The sequence below is a fragment of the Salmo salar genome, chromosome ssa22 (assembly GCF_905237065.1).
Source record: "Salmo salar chromosome ssa22, Ssal_v3.1, whole genome shotgun sequence".
In the NCBI taxonomy this organism is placed as follows: Eukaryota; Metazoa; Chordata; class Actinopteri; order Salmoniformes; family Salmonidae; genus Salmo; species Salmo salar.
In genome coordinates, this window is record NC_059463.1 from 12557484 (window position 1) to 12580834 (window position 23351).

At 51.4% G+C, this 23351-nt stretch overlaps 1 protein-coding gene across 1 annotated transcript in view; it reads right to left on the reverse strand.

Moving 5' to 3' along the window:
* Positions 1 to 23351, reverse strand: part of LOC106582813 (forkhead box protein J3) — a 90335-nt gene that overhangs the window by 14274 nt on the left and 52710 nt on the right. The window contains exons 3-6 of the mRNA XM_014166268.2: positions 19085 to 19159; positions 14614 to 14697; positions 12254 to 12355; positions 51 to 179 (exon numbers count right to left, since the gene is read on the reverse strand). Of these exons, the coding sequence (XP_014021743.1) occupies positions 51 to 179; positions 12254 to 12355; positions 14614 to 14697; positions 19085 to 19159 (390 nt within the window). The remainder of the gene's footprint in view (positions 1 to 50; positions 180 to 12253; positions 12356 to 14613; positions 14698 to 19084; positions 19160 to 23351) is intronic.

The following is a 23351-nucleotide window of genomic DNA, read 5'->3' on the forward strand; positions in this document are numbered from 1 at the left end:
GTGTGTAGAGCTGTTGCAATGTGGTTAGAGGTTGCAGTGCAACGTCTTACCGGTGTGTAGCTGTGCACGTTGGTAACACTGTTAAGATTGACTGAGGCCAGACTCTGGTCAGACAGGCTGTTGTTAAGGCTGCTTCTTGGGCTGTCACTCCCATCCTGATCTGGGTTGTATAATGCCACCTGAAATAAGATGAAGGCACTGCATTAGCTTTTCTTGCATATCACACATCACACATCCTGGAGATCCACCAACAGGGTTTTTATGCAATGACTGCATGCCATCTAAAATCATTATCATTCTGATGGTAAAAATGCATGCAAATCAGTTTGGCTCCGTAACAAACTGAATTTGGCTTGTGTGTCTAGGAATTCGATACCTGTGTGCGCGTAAAGCTTTTGTGTACTGGATGTTATCACTTGTCATTACTGCAGAGTGCTTTCTCTGAACCGAGATGGTGGCTGGCCTGGAACACCTTTACTGAGGCTACACAGCCAGCAGAGCAGAGCCCCAGGGGGCCCTTCTGAATGAGTGTCCAGGTAAAGGCTCTTCTCTCTGGGTAGGTAAAGTGGGACCGCCCCCTTCTTCACTAAAGGTCACACTACTGGCTGTGTCAGACCCATCTGCTCACAGTGCGCAAATCGGTTTGGGACAGCCAACAAAGGTCTTCAACGCAACCGAGACCATGACCTTTCAATACAGCAACGCAAGCAGCCAGAGCACTTAAACACTTTATTATCATCATCTGAAAAAGGTTTCGCTAAGGGGAAAAAAGTGTATTGTGGCATAACACAACAGACCGCAAATAAGTAGCATTGGTGGTAGAAACAATCTGGTAATGAATATAATGAGATCCGGAGAGAATAGCTGTTGCGTTCAGTTTTTTCCATTGTGTGGAATGGCAGCTATGTGGGATGCTGCTAGCTGGTGTGTGTGCAGGGTTTCTTCTCATACACATTGTGGCCACCACCGCAACATTTTTTACAATAAAAAAAATACTAAACTTGGGTTGGTATAATGTTTTCAGTGAAAACGTAAACGACTAAAACAGATAAAGTATGTAGAAAAGATAATGAACACACACACACACACACACACACACACACACACACACACACACACACACACACACACACACTTTTGTAAATAAGATCTTTGAGAACTAACAATCACCAAAATAAAAACAAAGAGTCACAGAGTATCAGAAATTCCAAAAATGGCATGGGGCCCCATAGATTTTTCTATGCTATCTGAGTGACTCAAACATTATAAGAACAAGGCATAAGCCATGGCAAAATGTGTCGAATTGCAGGAAATTTGCCTTAGAAATAGCAACATTGTGTCTCTGCATCCAAGAAGGCCTCTAAACCCTCCCCCCACTAACTACACCACCGCAGCTGAAAAAAATCCTTGGGGAAACACTGGTGTGACAGACCATGCAGATCTTGGCAGCCTCAGCCTGGATGGTGCTGGTGATGAATCTGAGTCTTGCCCAGTGGCCGGTCGGGGCTGCCTGCTCATCAGGCTGAGTGGAACAAGGCTGGGCTCTGTGCTCTGCACAATGAGACATGCAGCCCTTGGGCCGAGTGTCTGTGGCCCTGCCTGCGCCCTCCCCTCTCTATAGCTCCCTCTGTCTAACAGACAACAGCAGGACATGGCTGCTTTCCTTTCTGAGGCCAGAGGGAAGTCCAGGCCTGACTGCCCTCCAGTACTTGTGCGTGATTGAGCATGACGGGCACAATGGAAGTCAAAAGTGAAAACCCAGCAAATCTCAAACCAGGAAAGCGGAATCAAACCAAACGCTCAAAGTACGTATTATCTATTATGAAAGAAAACAAATAACATTCAAACCCAGATCGAGCTGTTGTCCTTATTGTTATGTTGCCAGTCTGAGCACAGACACCTCTTAACTCAGTTTGATCTGTCTGTCATTCTAAGCTCTCAATTTCTCAGCTAGAGAATGACACAAATGTTGTGCTTTAATGACAACAGTCAGAAGAGAGAGCATTGAATTCAGCATTGTATTGTATTGTATTGTGTGTGTGTGGGGTGGGGGAAGGGGATGCAAGAGAAGCTCATTAGTCGACTCTAGCCTTCCACCACTCAGTGTGGGCTGGGCTCCAGTGTTCATTAGCGTGAATGGGGAACTCAATGAGCGGCTAAGACTGAGGGCTTAGGCACGTCTGAGAATCAGCACTACAATGCTGATCAAACTCAGTACGCTGCAGAAATATAAATGGTATGTGTAATGAAGTCATAAAAGAGGCTTTTAGCCTTAAGCTGCTCGCCATAAATCTATTTTTACTCTCCTCATCCATAAAGTGTGATGATTTCCAAACATCACTGCTCTGTGGGTTTAAACAGACCCTAGAGACCAGGGAGTCAAGACGCCCACTTGAGCATGTACCCCACACAGTCACAGACCAACACTCAATGTCATCATGTCTCTCAGACACATGCACTGCTCCCCCCCCACACACACACACCTCCCCCCCCCACAAACACACACATACAGCCCACCTCACAGCTCACCCACACAGCACTCACCCCCCCCACACCCCACCCAGCTCACCCCCCACACACACCCCACCAGCTCACCTCCCACACAGCCAACCCCCCACACACACACACAGCTCACCCCCCACACACACAGCTCACCCCCCCCACACACAGCTCACCCCCACCACACACACACACACACACACCTCACCCCCCCCACACACACACACACACACACAACTCACCCCCCACACACACCTCACCCCCACACACACACACACACACACCTCACCCCCCCACACACACACACACCTCACCCCCACACACACACACCTCACCCCCACACACACACACCTCACCCCACACACACACAGCTCACCCCCCCACACACACACAGCTCACCCCCCCCCACACACACACAGAGCTCACCCCCCCACACACACAGAGCTCACCCCCCACACACACACAGAGCTCACCCCCACACACACACAGCTCACCCCCCCACACATACACACAGCTCACCCCCCACACACACACAGAGCTCACCCCCCCACACACACAGCTCACCCCCCACACACACAGCTCACCCCCCCACACACACAGGTCACCCCCCCACACACAGGTCACCCCCCCACACACAGCTCACCCCCCACACACACACCCCCACACACACAGCTCACCCCCCCACACACACACACATCTCACCCCCCCACACACAGCTCACCCCTCCACACACACACCCAGCTCACCCCCCCACACACACACACAGCTCACCCCCCCACACACAGCTCACCCCTCCACACACAGCTCACCCCTCCACACACACACCCCCACACACACACTTCCCCCCACACACATCCCCCCACACACACACACACCCACACAGCTTACCCCCCACACACACAGACCTCACCCCCCCACACACACAGACCTCACCCCCCCACACAGCTCACCCCCACACACACACACAGACCTCACCCCCACACACAGCTCACCCCCCCCCACACACACACACACAGCTCACCCCCCACACACACACAGACAGCTCACCCCCCCACACACACACAGCTCACACACACAGCTCACACACACACACACAGCTCACCCCCCCACACACACACACACACACAGCTCACCCCACCACACACACACACAGCTCACCCCCACACACACACACACACACACAGCTCACCCCCCCACACACACACACACAGCTCACCCCCCCACACACACACAGCTCACACACCTCACCCCCACACACACACACAGCTCACACACCTCACCCCCCCACACACACACACACAGCTCACCCCCCCACACACACACAGCTCACCCCCCCCACACACACAGCTCACCCCCCACACACACAAAGCTCACCCCCCACACACACAGCTCACCCCCCACACACACACACACAAACCTCACACCCCCACACCTCACACCCCACACACACACACCTCACACCCCCACACACACACACCTCACACCCCCCACACACACACACACACCCCACACACACACACACACACACACACCTCACCCCCCACACACACACACACACACCTCACCCCCCACACACACACACACACACCTCACCCCCCACACACACAAAGCTCACTACCCCCCACACACACAAAGCTCACTACCCCCACACACACAAAGCTCACTACCCCCCACACACACAAAGCTCACCACCCCCACACACACACAAAGCTCACTACCCCCCCACACATACAAAGCTCACCACCCCCACACACACACACACACACAAAGCTCACCCCCCCACACACACACACAGCTCACCCCACACACACACACACAGAGCTCACCCCCCCACACACACACAGCTCACCCCCACACACACACAGCTCACCCCCCACACACACACAGCTCACCCCCCACACACACACAGCTCAACCCCCACACACACACACACAGCTCAACCCCCACACACACACACACAGCTCAACCCCCCCACACACACAGGTCAACCCCCCCCACACACACACACACACACACACACAGCTCAACCTCCCCCCCACACACACACAGCTCACCCCCCAGACACACACACAAAGCTCACTCCCCACAGCTAACCCCCCACACACACACACAGCTCACCTCCCCCCCCCACACACACACACACACACACACAGCTTACCTCCCCCCCCCCACACACACACAGCTCACCTCCCCCCCACACACAGCTCACCTCCCCCCCACACACACAGCTCACCTTCCCCCCACACACACAGCTCACCTTCCCCCCACACACACAGCTCACCTCCCCACACACACACACACACACACAGCTCACCTCCCCCCCCACAGCTCTCCTCCCCCCCACACACACAGCTCACCCCCCCCACACACACACAGCTCACACCCCCCACACACACACAGCTCACCCCCCCACACACACACACCTCACCCCCCCACACACACACACAGCTCACCTCCCCCCCCCACACACACAGCTCACCTCCCCCCCACACACAGCTCACCTCCCCCCCACACACACACACAGCTCACCTCCCCCACACACACACACAGCTCACCCCCACACACACACACAGCTCACCCCCCCACACACACAGACACAGCTCACCTCCCCCCCACACACAGACACAGCTCACCTCCCCCCCACACACACACAGCTCACCTCCCCCCACACACACAGCTCACCCCCCCACACACACACACAGCTCACCCCCCACACACACAGACACAGCTCACCTCCCCCACACACACACACAGCTCACCTCCCCCCACACACACACAGCTCACCCCCCCACACAGCTCACCTCCCCCCCACACACACAGCTCACCTCCCCCACACACAGCTCACCTCCCCCACACACACAGCTCACCTCCCCCCACACACACAGCTCACCTCCTCCCCACACACAGCACACACACAGCTCACCTCCCCCCACACACACACAGCTCACCTCCCCCCCACACAACACACACAGCTCACCTCCTCCCCCACACACACACACACAGCTCACCTCCCCCACACACACACACAGCTCACCTCCCCCCACACACACACACACAGCTCACCTCCCCCCCACACACACACACACAGCTCACCTCCCCCCACACACACACACACACAGCTCACCTCCCCCACACACACACACAGCTCACCTCCCCCCACACACACACACAGCTCACCTCCCCCCACACACACACACAGCTCACCTCCCCCACACACACACAGCTCACCTCCCCCCACACACACACACAGCTCACCTCCCCCCACACACACACAGCTCACCTCCCCCCACACACACACAGCTCACCTCCCCCCACACACACACACAGCTCACCTCCCCCACACACACACACAGCTCACCTCCCCCCACACACACACACAGCTCACCTCCCCCACACACACACACAGCTCACCTCCCCCCACACACACACACACAGCTCACCTCCCCCCACACACACACACAGCTCACCTCCCCCCACACACACACAGCTCACCTCCCCCCACACACACACAGCTCACCTCCCCCCACACACACACACACCTCACCTCCCCCCACACACAGCTCACCTCCCCCCCCACACACACAGCTCACCTTCCCCCACACACACAGCTCACCTCCCCACACACACACACAGCTCACCTCCCCCCACAGCTCTCCTCCCCCCACACACACAGCTCACCCCCCACACACACACAGCTCACCCCCACACACACACAGCTCACCTCCCCCCCACACACACAGCTCACCTCCCCCCCACACACACACAGCTCACCTCCCCCCACACACACACAGCTCACCTCCCCCCCACACACACACAGCTCACCTCCCCCCACACACACACAGCTCACCTCCCCCCCCACACACACACAGCTCACCTCCCCCACACACACACAGCTCACCTCCCCCCACACACACACAGCTCACCTCCCCCACCACACACACAGCTCACCTCCCCCACACACACACAGCTCACCTCCCCACACACACACACACAGCTCACCCCCCCACACACACACAGCTCACCTCCCCCCACACACACACAGCTCACCTCCCCCACACACACACACACACAGCTCACCTCCCCCCACACACACACACAGCTCACCTCCCCCCACACACACACACACAGCTCACCCCCCCCCACACACAGCTCACCTCCTCCCCCCACACACACAGCTCACCTCCTCCCCCACACACACAGCTCACCTCCCCCCACACACACACAGCTCACCCCCCCACACACACAGCTCACCTCCCCCCCACACACACAGCTCACCCCCCCCACACACACAGCTCACCCCCCACACACACAGCTCACCTCCCCCCACACACACACACAGCTCACCTCCCCCCACACACACACAGCTCACCTCCCCCACACACACACACACAGCTCACCTCCCCCCACACACACACACAGCTCACCTCCCCCCCACACACACACACAGCTCACCTCCCCCACACACACACACACAGCTCACCTCCCCCCCACACACACACCACCCCCACACAGCTCACCTCCCCCACACACACACACAGCTCACCTCCCCCCCACACACACACACACAGCTCACCTCCCCCACACACACACACACAGCTCACCTCCCCCCACACACACACACACAGCTCACCTCCCCCACACACACACACACAGCTCACCTCCCCCCACACACACACACACACACAGCTCACCTCCCCCACACACACACACACACAGCTCACCTCCCCCCACACACACACACACACAGCTCACCTCCCCCCACACACACAGCTCACCTCCCCCACACACACACACAGCTCACCTCCCCCCACACACACACACACAGCTCACCTCCCCCCCCACACAGCTCACCTCCCCCCCACACACAGCTCACCTCCCCCCCACACACAGCTCACCTCCCCCCACACACAGCTCACCTTCCCCCCCACACACACAGCTCACCTCCCCCCCACACACACAGCTCACCTCCCCCACACACACAGCTCACCTCCCCACACACACACACAGCTCACCTCCCCCCCACAGCTCTCCTCCCCCCCACACACAGCTCACCCCCCACACACACACAGCTCACACCCCCCCACACACCTCACCCCCCCACACACACAGCTCACCTCCCCCCACACACACACAGCTCACCTCCCCCCACACACACACAGCTCACCTCCCCCACACACAGCTCACCTCCCCCCCCACACACACACACAGCTCACCTCCCCCACACACACACAGCTCACCTCCCCCACACACACACAGCTCACCTCCCCCACACACACACAGCTCACCCCCCCCACCACACACACAGCTCACCCCCCCCCCACACACAGACACAGCTCACCTCCCCCCACACACAGACACAGCTCACCTCCCCCCCACACACAGACACAGCTCACCTCCCCCCCACACACAGACACAGCTCACCTCCCCCCACACAGACACAGCTCACCTCCCCCCCACACAGACACAGCTCACCTCCCCCCACACACACACACAGCTCACCTCCCCCACACACACACACAGCTCACCTCCCCCACACACACACACACAGCTCACCCCCCACACAGCTCACCTCCCCACACACAGCTCACCTCCTCCCCCACACACACAGCTCACCTCCCCCCACACACAGCTCACCTCCCCCCCACACACAGCTCACCTCCCCCCCACACAGCTCACCTCCCCCCACACACACACAGCTCACCTCCCCCACACACACACAGCTCACCTCCCCCCACACACACACACACAGCTCACCTCCCCCACACACACAGCTCACCTCCCCCACACACACACAGCTCACCTCCCCCCACACACACACACAGCTCACCTCCCCCACACACACACACACAGCTCACCTCCCCCACACACACACACAGCTCACCTCCCCCACACACACACACACAGCTCACCTCCCCCACACACACACACACAGCTCACCTCCCCCACACACACACACACAGCTCACCTCCCCCACACACACACACACAGCTCACCTCCCCCACACACACACACACAGCTCACCTCCCCCACACACACACACACACAGCTCACCTCCCCCACACACACACACACACACAGCTCACCTCCCCCACACACACACACACAGCTCACCTCCCCCCACACACACACACACACAGCTCACCTCCCCCCACACACACACACACTCACCTCCCCCCACACACACACAGCTCACCTCCCCCACACACACACACACAGCTCACCTCCCCCACACACACACACACACCCTCCCCCCACACACACACAGCTCACCTCCCCCCACACACACACACAGCTCACCTCCCCCCACACACACACACAGCTCACCTCCCCACACACACACACACACACAGCTCACCTCCCCCCACACACACACACAGCTCACCTCCCCACACACACACACACACAGCTCACCTCCCCCACACACACACACACACACAGCTCACCTCCCCCCACACACACACACACACAGCTCACCTCCCCCACACACACACACACACAGCTCACCTCCCCCCACACACACACACACACACAGCTCACCTCCCCCACACACACACACACACAGCTCACCTCCCCCCACACACACACACACAGCTCACCTCCCCCACACACACACACACACAGCTCACCTCCCCCCACACACACACACACACAGCTCACCTCCCCCACACACACACACACAGCTCACCTCCCCCCACACACACACACACACAGCTCACCTCCCCCCACACACACACACACACAGCTCACCTCCCCCCACACACACACACACAGCTCACCTCCCCCCCACACACACACACACAGCTCACCTCCCCCCCACACACACACACAGCTCACCTCCCCCCACACACACACACAGCTCACCTCCCCACACACACACACAGCTCACCTCCCCCACACACACACACAGCTCACCTCCCCCCACACACACCACCTCCCCCCACACACACACACAGCTCACCCCCCCACACACACACACAGCTCACCCCCACCACACACACAGCTCACCCCCCACACACACAGCTCACCCCCCCACACACACAGCTCACCCCCCCCACACACACAGCTCACCCCCCCACACACACAGCTCACCCCCCCACACACACAGCTCACCCCCCCCCACACACAGCCTCAACACAGCTCCCCAGCCCCCCCATGTGCGCAGCGCACACGCAGCAACTCCCTCAACAATAACTCCTGATGCGTGTTTGGTGGTAGCGAGTCAGTGTGTGATATTCTTAGCCATGAATTAGGTAAAAAGCCAGGGGTGTCTTTTACATGAGAGTCTAATCTGGAGCATGAGACACGGATTATGAAATCAAAGCGAGATTCACCCAGGTGTCGCTGACAATGCCAGCCAGTGTTCTGCAGAATCCCTCTTCAGGGGATTTAAGAGGGAGAGAAGCAAAGCACAGGGCCAGACGTTTCCTCAGTAAACACACGTCTTCCTACAATCCCCCTTCCTTTATCACACTAGTGCCCGACTTCCGTCTCCTTCACGCCACTACAAACGGCTACCTCAGAACAGAGAAACGATGTGCGTTTGTTTCAGAGGGAACGAGAGCGAGAGGAAGAGGGCTAACTTGAGAAATGTCTGCGGGATAGTGGTATCTATCGCTGGTTCTGTAGCCCTGACAACCTCACACTGACCTCTCAGAGAAGGCGGGAATTTGAGAGAGAGCGAGCGAGAGAATTCCTGTGGTTTGGCACAGTGCACTGAAAGAGGCGTGGCCAGTTGTGTATTTACAGTGTACTACAATGAGAAACCAGCTCCCTGGCAAGAGCAGGGCTCCGATCTGCTGCTGCTACTTCTCCTATCCACTTGATCTTCGCATAGCAGCAGTTACAAGCAGGAGAACAAAAAGACACATAATAACATCCTCACACACACACAGCCCTGCTGTAACCTTGCCTGGAGCGAGCATGTTCACAAGATTGGTTTTCCTGCTCATGATTCTTAGCATGTGTGAAATCTTAACGGCTGTTGTTATGCCGTGGAGGACGTCCGTGTTAAAATGCCCAACTGAGGTTTGAAACCCCGGCAAATCAATGACAAGTGCTTATTTGTTGAGATGAGAGGAGGAAAGACAGACATGTGGGTTTGTGTGGGTTTACAGTGCCCCCCCCCCCAAGACAACGGGCAGCCACTCACACAAACAAGACTCTAACTGCACACTGATTTTACTTACACACACACACACACACACACACTGCACATCCCACCACACCTACCAGCGCCTCCCACCCGTTTACATTAAACCCAGTCTTTTTTTATGCCTGCTGCAGTAAATGAATAAGCGACTTGCAGGCTTTTTAAAAAGTACTCCAGAGAGCTGCCCCCACTGGGCCCAGAGGAGAGGGCTTAAGGTTAAAAAGCCTATTTCAATATCAGAGTGAACAGCACACTCAGAGCCAACAGCTTGCAGTCCCTGTGGTTTCTCCCCCTCTCTGCAGTATCGGCCCCACCCACACACACACACCCCTGCAGCAGAGAGGGTAATGTCCCCAACCACACCTGAAGGACAGAGGACTGGGCATCAACTTCCAGGTGTGTCGGCAAAGGGGTTGGGGGTCAGTTCCATTTCTCCTCAACAAGTAAACCAAATTCCAATTGGACATTTTCTTCATGGAAATGAGAAATGTCAGTGTACTTCCTGAATTGAGCCCCAACCCTTGTGTGTAGAGTATCACATTGCAAAGTCTGTGTGTAGTGGTGTCGATCATATTGCAGAACGGCCAAGTATCGATACTGTATCGCACAGTACGAGTAATCCCTAGATGTGGTGCTGTGTGCGTGTGCGTGTGCGTGTGTGTGTGTGTGTGTGTGTGTGTGTGGAATGAAGCTGGAGAGGAGCGTGCCTAATTTGGCTGGAGCGGATTTAAAAAAAATGTTGGCTCGACCTTCTCCCCCACTCCAATTTTGCTCCGGTACCAGTCAGCCACGAGCTCTGGGCATGCTCTGCCCAGCATTTTGCTTCATTTCCTTCATCACAGTTCTTTAAAAAATAAAAATCAGGGCCTGGCGTTGTATTTATTTAGCCTAACCCACCACTAATGCGCAGAGATGTTGATGTGAGTCGACGGAGAAATAGGTCACACGGCCTGTGTTATTGACGGCAAGACAACGAATGAGGCGATGCAGCAGCAACGGAGACGTTTGGATTTCTATACAGGCTATTGTTAAAAGAGGAGTCTAAGTTTGTAACCGTCCATCAACTGTAAATGTGAGCGCCACAGAGACGCAGCTACAACTGAAGTATCTGATTATCAATTGAAAAAAAAAAATAATTCAATTTAACACATCAGGTAGGTCCTTGTTGAATTGCCTGCCCTACAACATGTTGAATTGTTGACGATTGTTATGATAGCCTACTTCAAAACCAAATGGTTGATGGGGTGACTATGAAATTATTTTTTAAATCCCAAATTTGAGAACATTTGGAGCAGCATTTTTTTTTTTTTGCGGAGCCGAGGATAAGGACATTGACCGTTCTGTGAGCAACAAAGGGGGATTTCTGACCGCTCAACTCCGCTCGCATACTCACCACTACAGTATTTTTGTATACAGTGCTTCTTGTGCTGCATTGCAGCTGTGCGTTAGTGTGAGATGTACTGGAAAGAATCTGTAAATGTGTGTGTGTGTGTGTTTATCCCAGTTGAGTGCTACTCTCAGGGGGGGAATAAGCTGTGGGTGGTTGGGTGTAAGGAGGGAGGGTCAGGGCGGTGCAGTGTGTGCAGGTGCATGCTGGGAAGGTACCTTGTTTGTCACAGTGTTGATTGCCAGCGTTGGAGAGGCACTTCCAGAGATCATACAGTCCATTCCCAAAGACTCCGACTCCAGACTGTACGGTGTGGAAGCCTGGAGGAGGGAGACCAAAAATAAAAATCACTCTTTTAGCTAATTATCAAATAAAGGAGCACAAAAAAACCAACCGTTCTAAACTAATTATCAGAATGATACAGGACCTCAAGCCATAGGCGGAGGTAAAGGTCCTAACGCTCATGTTGCCGTGTTTGTTGGGAAGCTAGTTTTCCTTCCAGGCAATAGGGAGGGATGCAGATCTCCAGTATGGAAAATACACCAGGACCATTTAGAAAACAAAAACGAGCAACACCTTTATTTAGGTCACATCTGAAATATTTCCAGAGGAGATGAAGAGAAGAGCACAGCCCCCATTGCTCCCTGCACGGCTCGGGCGCTCGGTCGGGGGAGATAACTCCACCACGCCTGTCTCCCAAAACTGCTTACTGTAAGAGGATTGGCTGGCAACAATACCATTTTTAATTCATGATAAACATAAATGAGATTTCACAATTTCTAATGTCGGAGGACTTAATGGGATGCCTTGTAGGCAGCCAGTCAAAACTGTAAGGGAGGATGGCACGCACGTGTCCTACCAACACAACATACATGTACAAACTTGAGAGAGAGTGAACACTGTGCATTTGTCATGCTTTTGAATTACACAACAATGACTATATTTAAGCTCATTTACACAGCGTGTGTCACACACGCATAGAATGGAATGTGCGTTGCTCTATCCCTCTCCCTATCTTACAACCACAGATAGACAAACGGAGGCACACATATAGACAGACACACACACACGTGGGTGGTTAACGGAGTGAGTGGGTTTGCCTTTCCGCTGTGAGTCTTTGTGTCTTCGTCTCAGTGTTTCAACCGAAGCCTCACATGTCTCTTGTAGCCTATAGCGGGCCACACAGGGGAGGCCAGACTGCAGTAGCCAGGGAGGAAGGGATGGATGCCTCGGAGCCAGGTCAATCTGGGCAGTTGACTAAACCAGTATTATTACACTGGACACGACTCATGCATAATTAAAAGACAAACGCTCCCACTCAGAATAACCAGCCAGAGGACATTAATTGATGTTTTAAAAAAAATAATTGTATATACACACACAAAAGTATGTGGACCTGGCTATTTCAGCCACACCCGTTCTTGACAGGTGTAAAAAAATAAATAATAATAAAGGCACACAGACATGCAATCTCCATAGACAAACATTGGCAGTAGAACGGCCTTACTGGAGAGCTCAGTGACTCAACGTGGCACCGTTGTTACATTTCTGCCCATGTCAACTGTAAGTGCTGTTACTGTGAAGCGGTAGGCCCAGCCGTGAAGTGGTAGGCCACAACAAGCTCACAGAACTGCCGAGCGCTGAAGCGCGAAGAAAAAAAAAAAGGAAAAGCCTGTCCTCGGTTGCAACACTCACTACTGAGTTCCGAACTGCTTCTGGAAGCAACGTCAGCACAAGAACTGTTCATCGGGAGCTTCATGAAATGGGTTTCCATGGCCGTGCAGCCGCACACAAGCCTAAAATCACCATGAGCAATGCCAAAAGCCGGCTGGAGTGGTGTCAAGCTCGCCGCCATTGCACTCTGGAGCAGTGGAAAGGCGTTCTCTGGAGTGATGAATCACGCTTCACCATCTGGCAGTGCGACAGCTGAATCTGGCGGACGCCAGGAGAAGGCTACCTGTCCCAATGCATAGGAGGAATAATGGTCTGGTGCCATTTTTCATGGTTCGGGCTACGCCCCTTAGTTCCAGTGAAGGGAAATTAATAACAGCATACATTGACATTTTAGATGATTCTGTGCTTCCAAATTCGTGGAATCAGTTTGGGGAAGGCCCTTTCCTGTTTCAGCATGACAATTCCCCATGCACAAAGCAAGGTCCATACAGAAATGGTTTGTCGAGATCAATGTGGAAGAACTAGACTGGCCTGCACTGAGCCTTTACCTCAACCCCATCTAACTCCTGTGGGATGAATTGGAACACTGACTGCAAGCCAAGCCTAATCTCCCAACATCAATGCCTATCCTCACTAATGCTCTTGTGGCTGAATGGAAGCAAGTCCCTGCAGCAATGTTCGAACATCTAATGGGAAGCCTTCCCAGAAGAGTGGAGGCTGTTATAGCAGCAAAGGGGGGACCAACTCCATATTAATGCCCATAATTTTGCAATGAGATGTTCGACGAGCAGGTGTCCACATACTTTTAGTCATGTAGTGCATGTAAATAATGGCATGTGTTAAGTGAGGGTATCTACAACTGTATGAAGACAAAGAATCAGGGTGTGTTGTCTGGAGGACTTACCCTCTCTCCGGACCGTGGCCTCTTCTTCGGCCGCGTGGGCAAGGCGTCTTCCTTTGGGTTGGTGTCGATGGCCCAGTAGGAGCCCTGTGGAGAGAGAGGACCATTGAGCACCGCAGTAAAGAACAAAACAGACAAGGCCTTGCCTGGCCTCACACCACCGGGATGTTAGCAACGAACGTGATGGCTTTCCATCTCAGGACAAAGAGTAAAAGCATCAGACTTCTTTTTGGAACTGCCACATTAGTGCTTTGACAAAATGTTAGCAAAACGCCATCCACAAAAAAACAAAAAGTATAACAGTCAACCTGTGTGGGTATTAAGTGTGCGCGTGGGTTTTGTTTGTACTTTTAAGGGAGCTGTGTTTTGTGGTAAGGCTTCCCTTTGTCTCTGGTGCTCTTTAGTTAGAGACTGGGGCTGTTGAACTGGTAAACCCCTCTGAGAAGCAGTGCTAGTGTGTCCAGGTGTAGCTGGCCTGCTGTCGCCAGGCGCGGGAGCAGCGCGTTGGGTTTCTGTTCATGTCTGAGCCCAGCTAATCAAGGAGAGAATAGACCTGCTGGCTCGGAGGCTCCACACAACTCCACCCCCTGGCTGCATTATTTATCTCTGCATTCGGCCACATTTAATTCATTTTTCAATGGCGTTCCTCCGTGAAGCCACAGGCAACACTGCTTACAGTGGTTAAAATGAGATTCTCACCCCCAGGCCATTACAAGTTGTGATTTCAAAAAATATTTTATATTACTCCTGATAAAATCATTCACAATTGTCCGGGGAAGTGAGATCAGGACCTTTAAAATGACTTCCTCAGCAGAGAGAATAATTGATATTGACAGAGAAATTGTCAGTCTAGACAACAGAAGAGAAGTACTGTTGCAACAACCTGTGTCTAAAGTCATCCATACAACACGTGTCCCGTAGTAGGCCCCTTTCGTAGTCGTCACGGTACTACTGCCATCTAAAGCACGGTCCTGTGTTTCTCTCCTAGCTTTCATTTTGAAACACTGCAACTTTAACCCCACTGCTGCAACAATACAATGTTGAGAAAATATGTTTTAATATTTTCAAAGCTTGGGGTCAATTAGTGTATCCCTCAGAGGGAGAATAATTCACAGTGCAAATTAACCAGAGATAAAGAAGCAGTAATAATATACAGTTGAAGTCAGAACTTCACATACACTTAGGTTGGAGTCATTAAAACTAGTTTTTCAACAACACACATTTCTTGTTAACAAACTATAGCTTTGGCAAGTCGGTTAGGACATCTACTTTGTGCATGACAAGTAATTTTTCCAACAATTGTTTACAGACAGATTACGTCACTTATAATTCACTGCATCACAATTCCAGTGGGTCAGAAGTTTACATGCACTAAGTTGACTGTGCCCTTAAACAGCGTGGATAATTCCAGAAAATGTCATGGCTTTAGAAGCTTCTGATAGGCTAATTGACGTCATTTGAGTCAATTGGAGGTGTACCCGTGGATGTATTTCAAGGCCTACCTTCAAACTCAGTGCCTCTACTTGACATCATGGGGAAATCAAAAGAAATCAGCCAAGACCTCAAAAAGAATTGCAGACCTCCACAAGTCTGGTGCATCCTTGGGAGCAATTTCCAAATGCCTGAAGGTACCACATTCATCTGTACAAACAATAGTACGCAAGTATAAACACCATGGGATCACGCAGCCGTCATACCGCTCAGGAAGGAGACGCGTTCTGTCTCCTAGAGATTAATGTACTTTGGTGCGAAAAGTGCAAATCAATCCTAGAAGAGCAGCAAAGGACCTTGTGAAGATGCTGGAGGAAACAGGTATACAAGTATCTTTATTGACAACCTGAAAGGCCGCTCAGCAAGGAAGAAGCCACTGCTCCAAAACCGCCAGAAAAAAAGCCAGACTACAGTTTGCAACTGCACATGGGGACAAAGATCGTACTTTTCTGGTCTGATGAAACAAAAATAGAACTGTTTGGCCATAATGACCATCGTTATGTTTGGAGGAAAGGGGGAGGCTTGCAAGCGAAGAACACCATCCAAACCCTGTGAAGCACAGGGGTGGGCAGCATCATGTTGTGGGGGTGCTTTACTGCGGGAGGGACTGGTGCACTTCACAAAATAGATGGCAGGAAAATTATGCGGATGAATTGAAGCAGCATCTCAAGACAGTCAGGAAGTTAAAGCTTGGTCGCAAATGGGTCTTCCAAATGGACAATGACCCCAAGCATACTTCCAAAGTTGTGGCAAAATGGCAATCAAGTCAAGGTATTGGAGTGGCCATCACAAAGCCCTGACCTCAATCCTATAGAAAATTTGTGGGCAGAAATGAAAAACCATGTGCGAGCAAGGAGGCCTACAAACCTGACTCAGTTACACCAGCTCTGTCAGGAGGAATGGGCCAAAATACACCCAACTTATTGTGGGAGGCTTGTGGAAGGCTACCCAAAACGTTTGACCCAAGTTTAACAATTTAAAGGCAATGCTACCAAATACTAATTGAGTGTATGTAAACTTCTGACCCACTGGGAATGTGATGAAAGAAATAAAAGCTGAAATAAATCACTCTACTGTTATTCTGACATGTCACACTCTTAAAATAAAGTGGTGATCCTAACTGACCTAAGACAGGGAATTTTTACTAGGATTAAATGTCAGGAATTGTGAAAAACTGAGTTTAAATGTATTTGGCTAAGGAGTATGTAAACTTCATACTTCAACTGTATATGTGAGTATAAATCTCATTATACTCACTGTTCTGTAGCTCAATTCCATTATTGGTGTATTTGACGATGTTGGTCTTCACTGCAAGAGGCTGAGAGTAACGGACAGAGAAACGTCTAAGGACGTCTGAAGGTGAGCTGCGTGTTTTGATCAAAGCATCTGGTTCACTGCTAGATGTATGAGGATTTTGGGGTTAACTGTTTCAATTAGAGCTCTTGGTAGACTCAGACTCACTGTGCCGGTGGAGAGACGGGCGGCGTTTCTTTTAATTAGGCAAAAAAAATCTTTAAGCAGAAACCCTTCGGGAGTTTCTGCATTTCTCCACACGCCCCTCGAGACTCGACGGGGGAAGAGAGAGAGAAAAAAAAAACACCCATAAAGACTTCTTAAATAAAATCACAAATACACTGCATCATAGTGAAGCCGGCACAGCAAGAATGTCTGTCCATAACATAAGCTACAACTGTAAGGAAAACTAAGCTCTATGATCCATGTAGTCTCTACACAAAATGCCATGATGGACATGTGATGATTCCACCAGAAGCCCTGATTACCTGTTTCTCTCAGAGGCTGGTGATTTACCTACAGTATTGTATGTCAACCTATTTCTTGTTGTAATCACGGTGCACATTTAGCATGCCTAACCGGTTAACATGTGAAATAAATAGGTCTCTGCAGTGGGAGCCGTAACGGTGAAGGAGTACGCCACGCGTGTCATCTCGCTCTCCATCTCAGAGGTAGACACGGTGCTCTCCTATCTCATCCGACCAGCAGTGCTCATATTCCTGCCACATTACAATACTGATGGAACCTATCTAGAGGCTAGCACTTCTTTGAAGTTGTCTTCGGGGGGGGGAGGGGGGGAAGGGAGTGAGGAAAATTCCAAATTAAGTTGGCCATGCATTTGGAATGGGATCCACACAGCAATAGATTATTTTGTATTTAGTGCAGCTCCCAGGAGTGTCAATATCAGAGGATTACAGCAAAACATGAAATTAGCATTCAGTCCCCAACCTCTACAGTACATAGCTTGGCGTAGCTCTTCAAGCCACTGTGTGCCTGTTCATGTGCCTGTTCGCCAGACAAAAACTCTTACATACGGGTCGACCAATTCACATAACCAGGATACACCAAATATAGGCCCACATGGTCCAACCACGTGAGAAACAAAGCGCAGTGAGAGATACTAGTAAGACAAGTGACAGGGTGAGAGATTGTGTGGTAAAACAGGCTGGTATGGGAGCTGGTGATGTCATAGCGGTCCCTGCCGGCCTGAGAGAGGGCAGGAAAGGCAGGTGCTGTATGTGTCAGCGTGGCCTCCCTCTCCTCTCACCCTAAGTGCTGAGCTGAGGGCTTTTCTCCTCATAACCCAGCCCGAGAGGTACTTTTGGGGCGTTACTCGAAATGCACTGACTACGGCCTTATTATGGACTGTTCCCACAAGGACAATGACTTATTACCACATCTTCGTACTTATTATTATTTTTTTTAGACCAGCAGGGCAGACTAACACGGTCTTTACATTTGCCATGCAATTTTGAGGGGGTGGAACGTTCATAATAGATTACGAGCATGCCATGCATTTCCAGACTGTCAGAGCACTGGCAGGCGTTCACAGCCAACATGTTTCTCATGCAGATAGCATTAGATCATATTGGAGGACTGGTAGGTCTGTCTGTGGACACCAGCTGCTTATTTCCGCTACGTTTACAGTCATCTCTGTATGTTGGGTTTGAATAAAACACGGTCGTCTTACCTTTCCTGGGTCGTCTTTGGAGCGAGGCACTTTGAGAAAACACTTGTTCAATGACAGATTGTGCCGTATTGAGTTCTGTAGGGAGAGAGAGAGAAATTTGGGGTTAGAGATAAAAAAATAAATCACATTAAAAAGGGAAGAGGTCGTGTCTTTGAGCAGAGAGCATGTCATAGCCACAGAGGCTGTGACATTGTGAGAAAGACAAAACAGGAACCTTGGTAGCATAGTAAACGTCATGCTTTGGTGTCAAGTCCCATTTCCTGTCAAGATACACTTGTTTTAGAATGACACCTTAAAATAAACTGCTATATCTGTGACTAGATGTCAGTCTACACACTGATTGTCACTGGACCAGGACAAAGCTACCAGGAAGACATAGGGCCTAATCTACCCGGTAACAGCAGACTGGCTTCTACTACTTCTCAAATTACATGGGCGCCAACAATCAAAGCTCAGCTTGAATTAAGAGACACGCATCCCAAATGAATCCCTCACTGGGACGACGCCTGATATTAATTAACGCTACACAAGTCTCCTTGGGGGGGGGGATAAATTATGTAGATCATTCTGAAACTTAACTCATTATGATGTTAGCTATTCCTCACCCACAGAGGCTGATATATCTGCCTGGTCGGGGACTCGAAGCAGCCATGACGATGGCTGTAGAGTGGTGCTCCTGGTTTAGTAACAGTTAGGGTGGAGCCGGCCAGCCTCCTGGAATCAGCTGGAGCTGGGCCAGCCACGGGCTTAACGGACGAGCCAAACGCACACATCTCCACACCATTTTAGCATTGACAGACGGCCGCACAAAAAACCTTTGAGATCCTCAGACGAGTCGGACGGTCGTTGGGCAGATGTGAGATGTGTACAGCCCAAAGCCGATAAGATGGCGCTGATTGTAACATCAGTATAGAGAAATACACCTCAGGAAGAGGCTGACGACAGTCTCGTTATCGAGCTGTCAATCTCTGGTGGTAAAATCTCCTGAAATGGAGAAATCCAATACACCAAAACAACAAAACGTGGCAGGACCGTTACAGCAGGGCAGATCGCGTTCGAAAATCAATGACGAGGTTAATCAAACCACAAAATCTGTGGCACCGTCTGATAGCATCAGTGCTAGATCTTCCAGTCTAGTGTGGGACTGGAGTGTATCAGTCAGTGTCCATGGTTGGATGGAGAGATGGTCCGGTCAGTGCCTGCCTGATCTACTGGGAATCTGTTGGAGCAGCCGTTCAGTCAGGCCTGGCAGGGCTTCCTCACAGACTGCACTAAATCAATAGGATGGTCTCTATCCTGTCTGTCCACCAGTTTGGGAACTACTGCATTAGGTGATATGGCCACATGTCATGTGGGGACACTCAGCTGTGTCTGACAGCATGCATGTGGATACATCTGTATAGACATACAGTAGACCATACAGAATATTCATAGCCTACATTCAGGTCCAGGAACAAAAGGGTGTGATGCATGCCATCAGTTTAGAAAACATTAAGGCCATCTGGCCCCTAGGAAGACAAAAGAGAGAGAAAGTGACCGAGTGTAATGCTGACCTTACAAGCGTAAGCACTTAAGACCGAAGTAAAAACCCGTCCACCTTCCACAGACTCAGCCGGCGAGGAGCAGGAGGGCATGTCGAGCACTTGATGCCACGAGGTGAGAAGGGCAAGTAGCGCTCGGCCTCACGCGCCGCGAGATGTTGCTCAGTCGCCATTTAGTGCCTTCTTGCAGGTCGAAATCATTGATACGGTCATCCAGTCTGACCCAGCCTAGAGTACTGCCAGTGCATTAACAGGTTGACTTTTTAAATGCACTCATCTCTCTGACCGGCTCTGTGCTCCAGCGACACGCTGTATTCTATCAAACACAGCTCCCTTCTCTAAGCTTACAAGTCACTGGTGTGAAACTAACAGGCTGAGGGTCAATCGTAGAAGAAAAGGGTGAAATGGACTGGATAGAAGCGTTTAACACATTACGACCGCAGCGTCTCGCAGAGAAACGTCATGAGAGCCACTTCTGCTCCATTTGAGAGACCCTAGCATCCTTACAGGGAGGCAGAGCACAACCCGTCAATAAGACAACGCGCTGGTGACAATCCTCCCAATTAAAGCCAGTTAGCTTTTCCAAAATAAACCCTTACTGGCTATACTACAATTAGCCTTAGCATCTCCAGCATGCAGAGCATCATACTGGCACACAATGAGGACGGAGCAGCCAGATCAGTAACTCACAGTGTGGTCAGAAGTACACTGAGTAGAAGGATTTTTTGCGTTAAGGCAGTATTGCAGGGGTCCATCCAAAGTACTGCCCAGCACGTACAGCACCTGCAACCCCCACAGTGCGGCTCACGCCCAGCCGGTGTCTCCCACTGTCGCCTCCCACACACACACACACACCACAGCGTCTCAAAACTACCGTGGTGATTTAACGCCAGGACAGCACCGTCCCTGCCCCGTCCCGCCTTAACAAATCACTCACACACACACCCCCCCTGCGGCTCAGCAGGAGGGTAGCCAGGGGAAAGTAGGTCACGTTGACGACCTCACGCCACGTGTCAAACGTTCAGAGTGAGCCAAAGGGACAGGCCGTGTCACTGCCCTGCTCCTCACAGGGAGGGCGGGAATGGGGGTCAGTGTACCCTGCCGAGGCCCAGCGGTCCGCAGCCTCACCGGGATGCAACTGCGACGCAGGGAGGTGGAGTTCTCTCACACAGAGAGAACCCGTGGAGAAAAGAGGACTCGCCACAAGTCTAACACAGTCCTTCTCTGCTGCTGCGCCACTACCTCAAATACATGTCCTACTGACAGGCATGCCAACACACATGACATTTCTCCCTCATGTAAAAGTTGAGTATTTTACTTGTCAGCCCATTTAAAAAAATTAAATAAAAACAATCTTAGTAAGGGAAGGTCCAGACGAGCTCTTTAAACTCCAAATGGGACAGCGCTTAAATGCCTTCAGATTTGCAGCAGTGTGTGATGCCACAACTGTGCAGTAGTGGGATTGGAACCCATTAGATTGCATAAGCTGTTGTACTGGAGTTCCACAGTTTCTTTTGATACTTTCCCCCAATAATAACACTAACAACGTACCCACAAGTTCACTTTACATTCCCAACATCTCTTCAACATTAACAATTAAAGACAGACAGCACCAGGAGGCTTTTAAGAGCATCTCAAACATGCATGTAAAAAAATAAATAGAATACAGGCCTGAGCCAAAAGCAAATAGTACAAGGATAGCATGACCTTTAAATGACCTGTGGGAAAAACTCCATGTGAATGACTGAGGCAGACAAAAAGAGTTGAGCCACTGCTGCTGCGGTGCATACATCAGATCTAGTCTTGTTATACAGAAAGGGATGTGATCTTTCAGATAAGGCCTGCAGCAGCATTCTGTGAGCGAGGACAGAAAGAGAGCTCTCGCTGAGCCACAGCACAGCTATGATACAACAAAGGAAGGAACCAACCAGCAGTGAGGATAAAGCATTGGTACAGTAGATTAGTTTGCATTGTTGTTACACACATTCTATACAAGGTCCCATTCCTACACAAAACATAAACCTGACCTCAGCTTCAGAGATCTCCACAGGGGCTAAGGAATGTAGCACCTTCGCTGTCTATTTGTTGTGGGGGTGGGAAGACGTTGAACGCTACAGCGCGCACACACACTCCTTCACTCCCCCTCCTCCCGCCTAACACAGTTCTCCCCCAACCCCACCAACTGAAGAGTAGACGCACAGGCTCGATGCACAGCACACACCGAAAATCTCTCATAACCAAAGTACTGAGACCCGTAGCCCACACTTGAAGAGCCACGAAGTCAACTGCAATGATTTTCAACTTGATTGTTTACAGGCTTCAAAGGCATATAATCTGCCTCCCTTGGTATCTTGTAGCAGTCTTGGCATGCTAGGCTTTAAACCCCTTAGTCTCTGATCTTCACTCGCTTGTATGTCGTTTTAATAAAACATCAACAGTTTGCTTGCTGCAGCAAAATGCATGCCAAGGTAAAAACTCACATTTAAAAACCCTACTTGGCCTGACTCCATTTAGTCGACTAGTCAATTGTTTGGTCGATAGCCGTTGGTCGACAGAGATGTATTTTTTTAGTCGAGCCACGGCAAATAGATATAACTATACACATACAGTACAAGTCAAACGTTTGGACACCTAATTCCAGGGTTTTCATTTTTACTATATTCTACAGTGTAGAATAATAGTGAAGCCATCAAAACTAGAGGTCGACCAATGATTTTTCAACACCA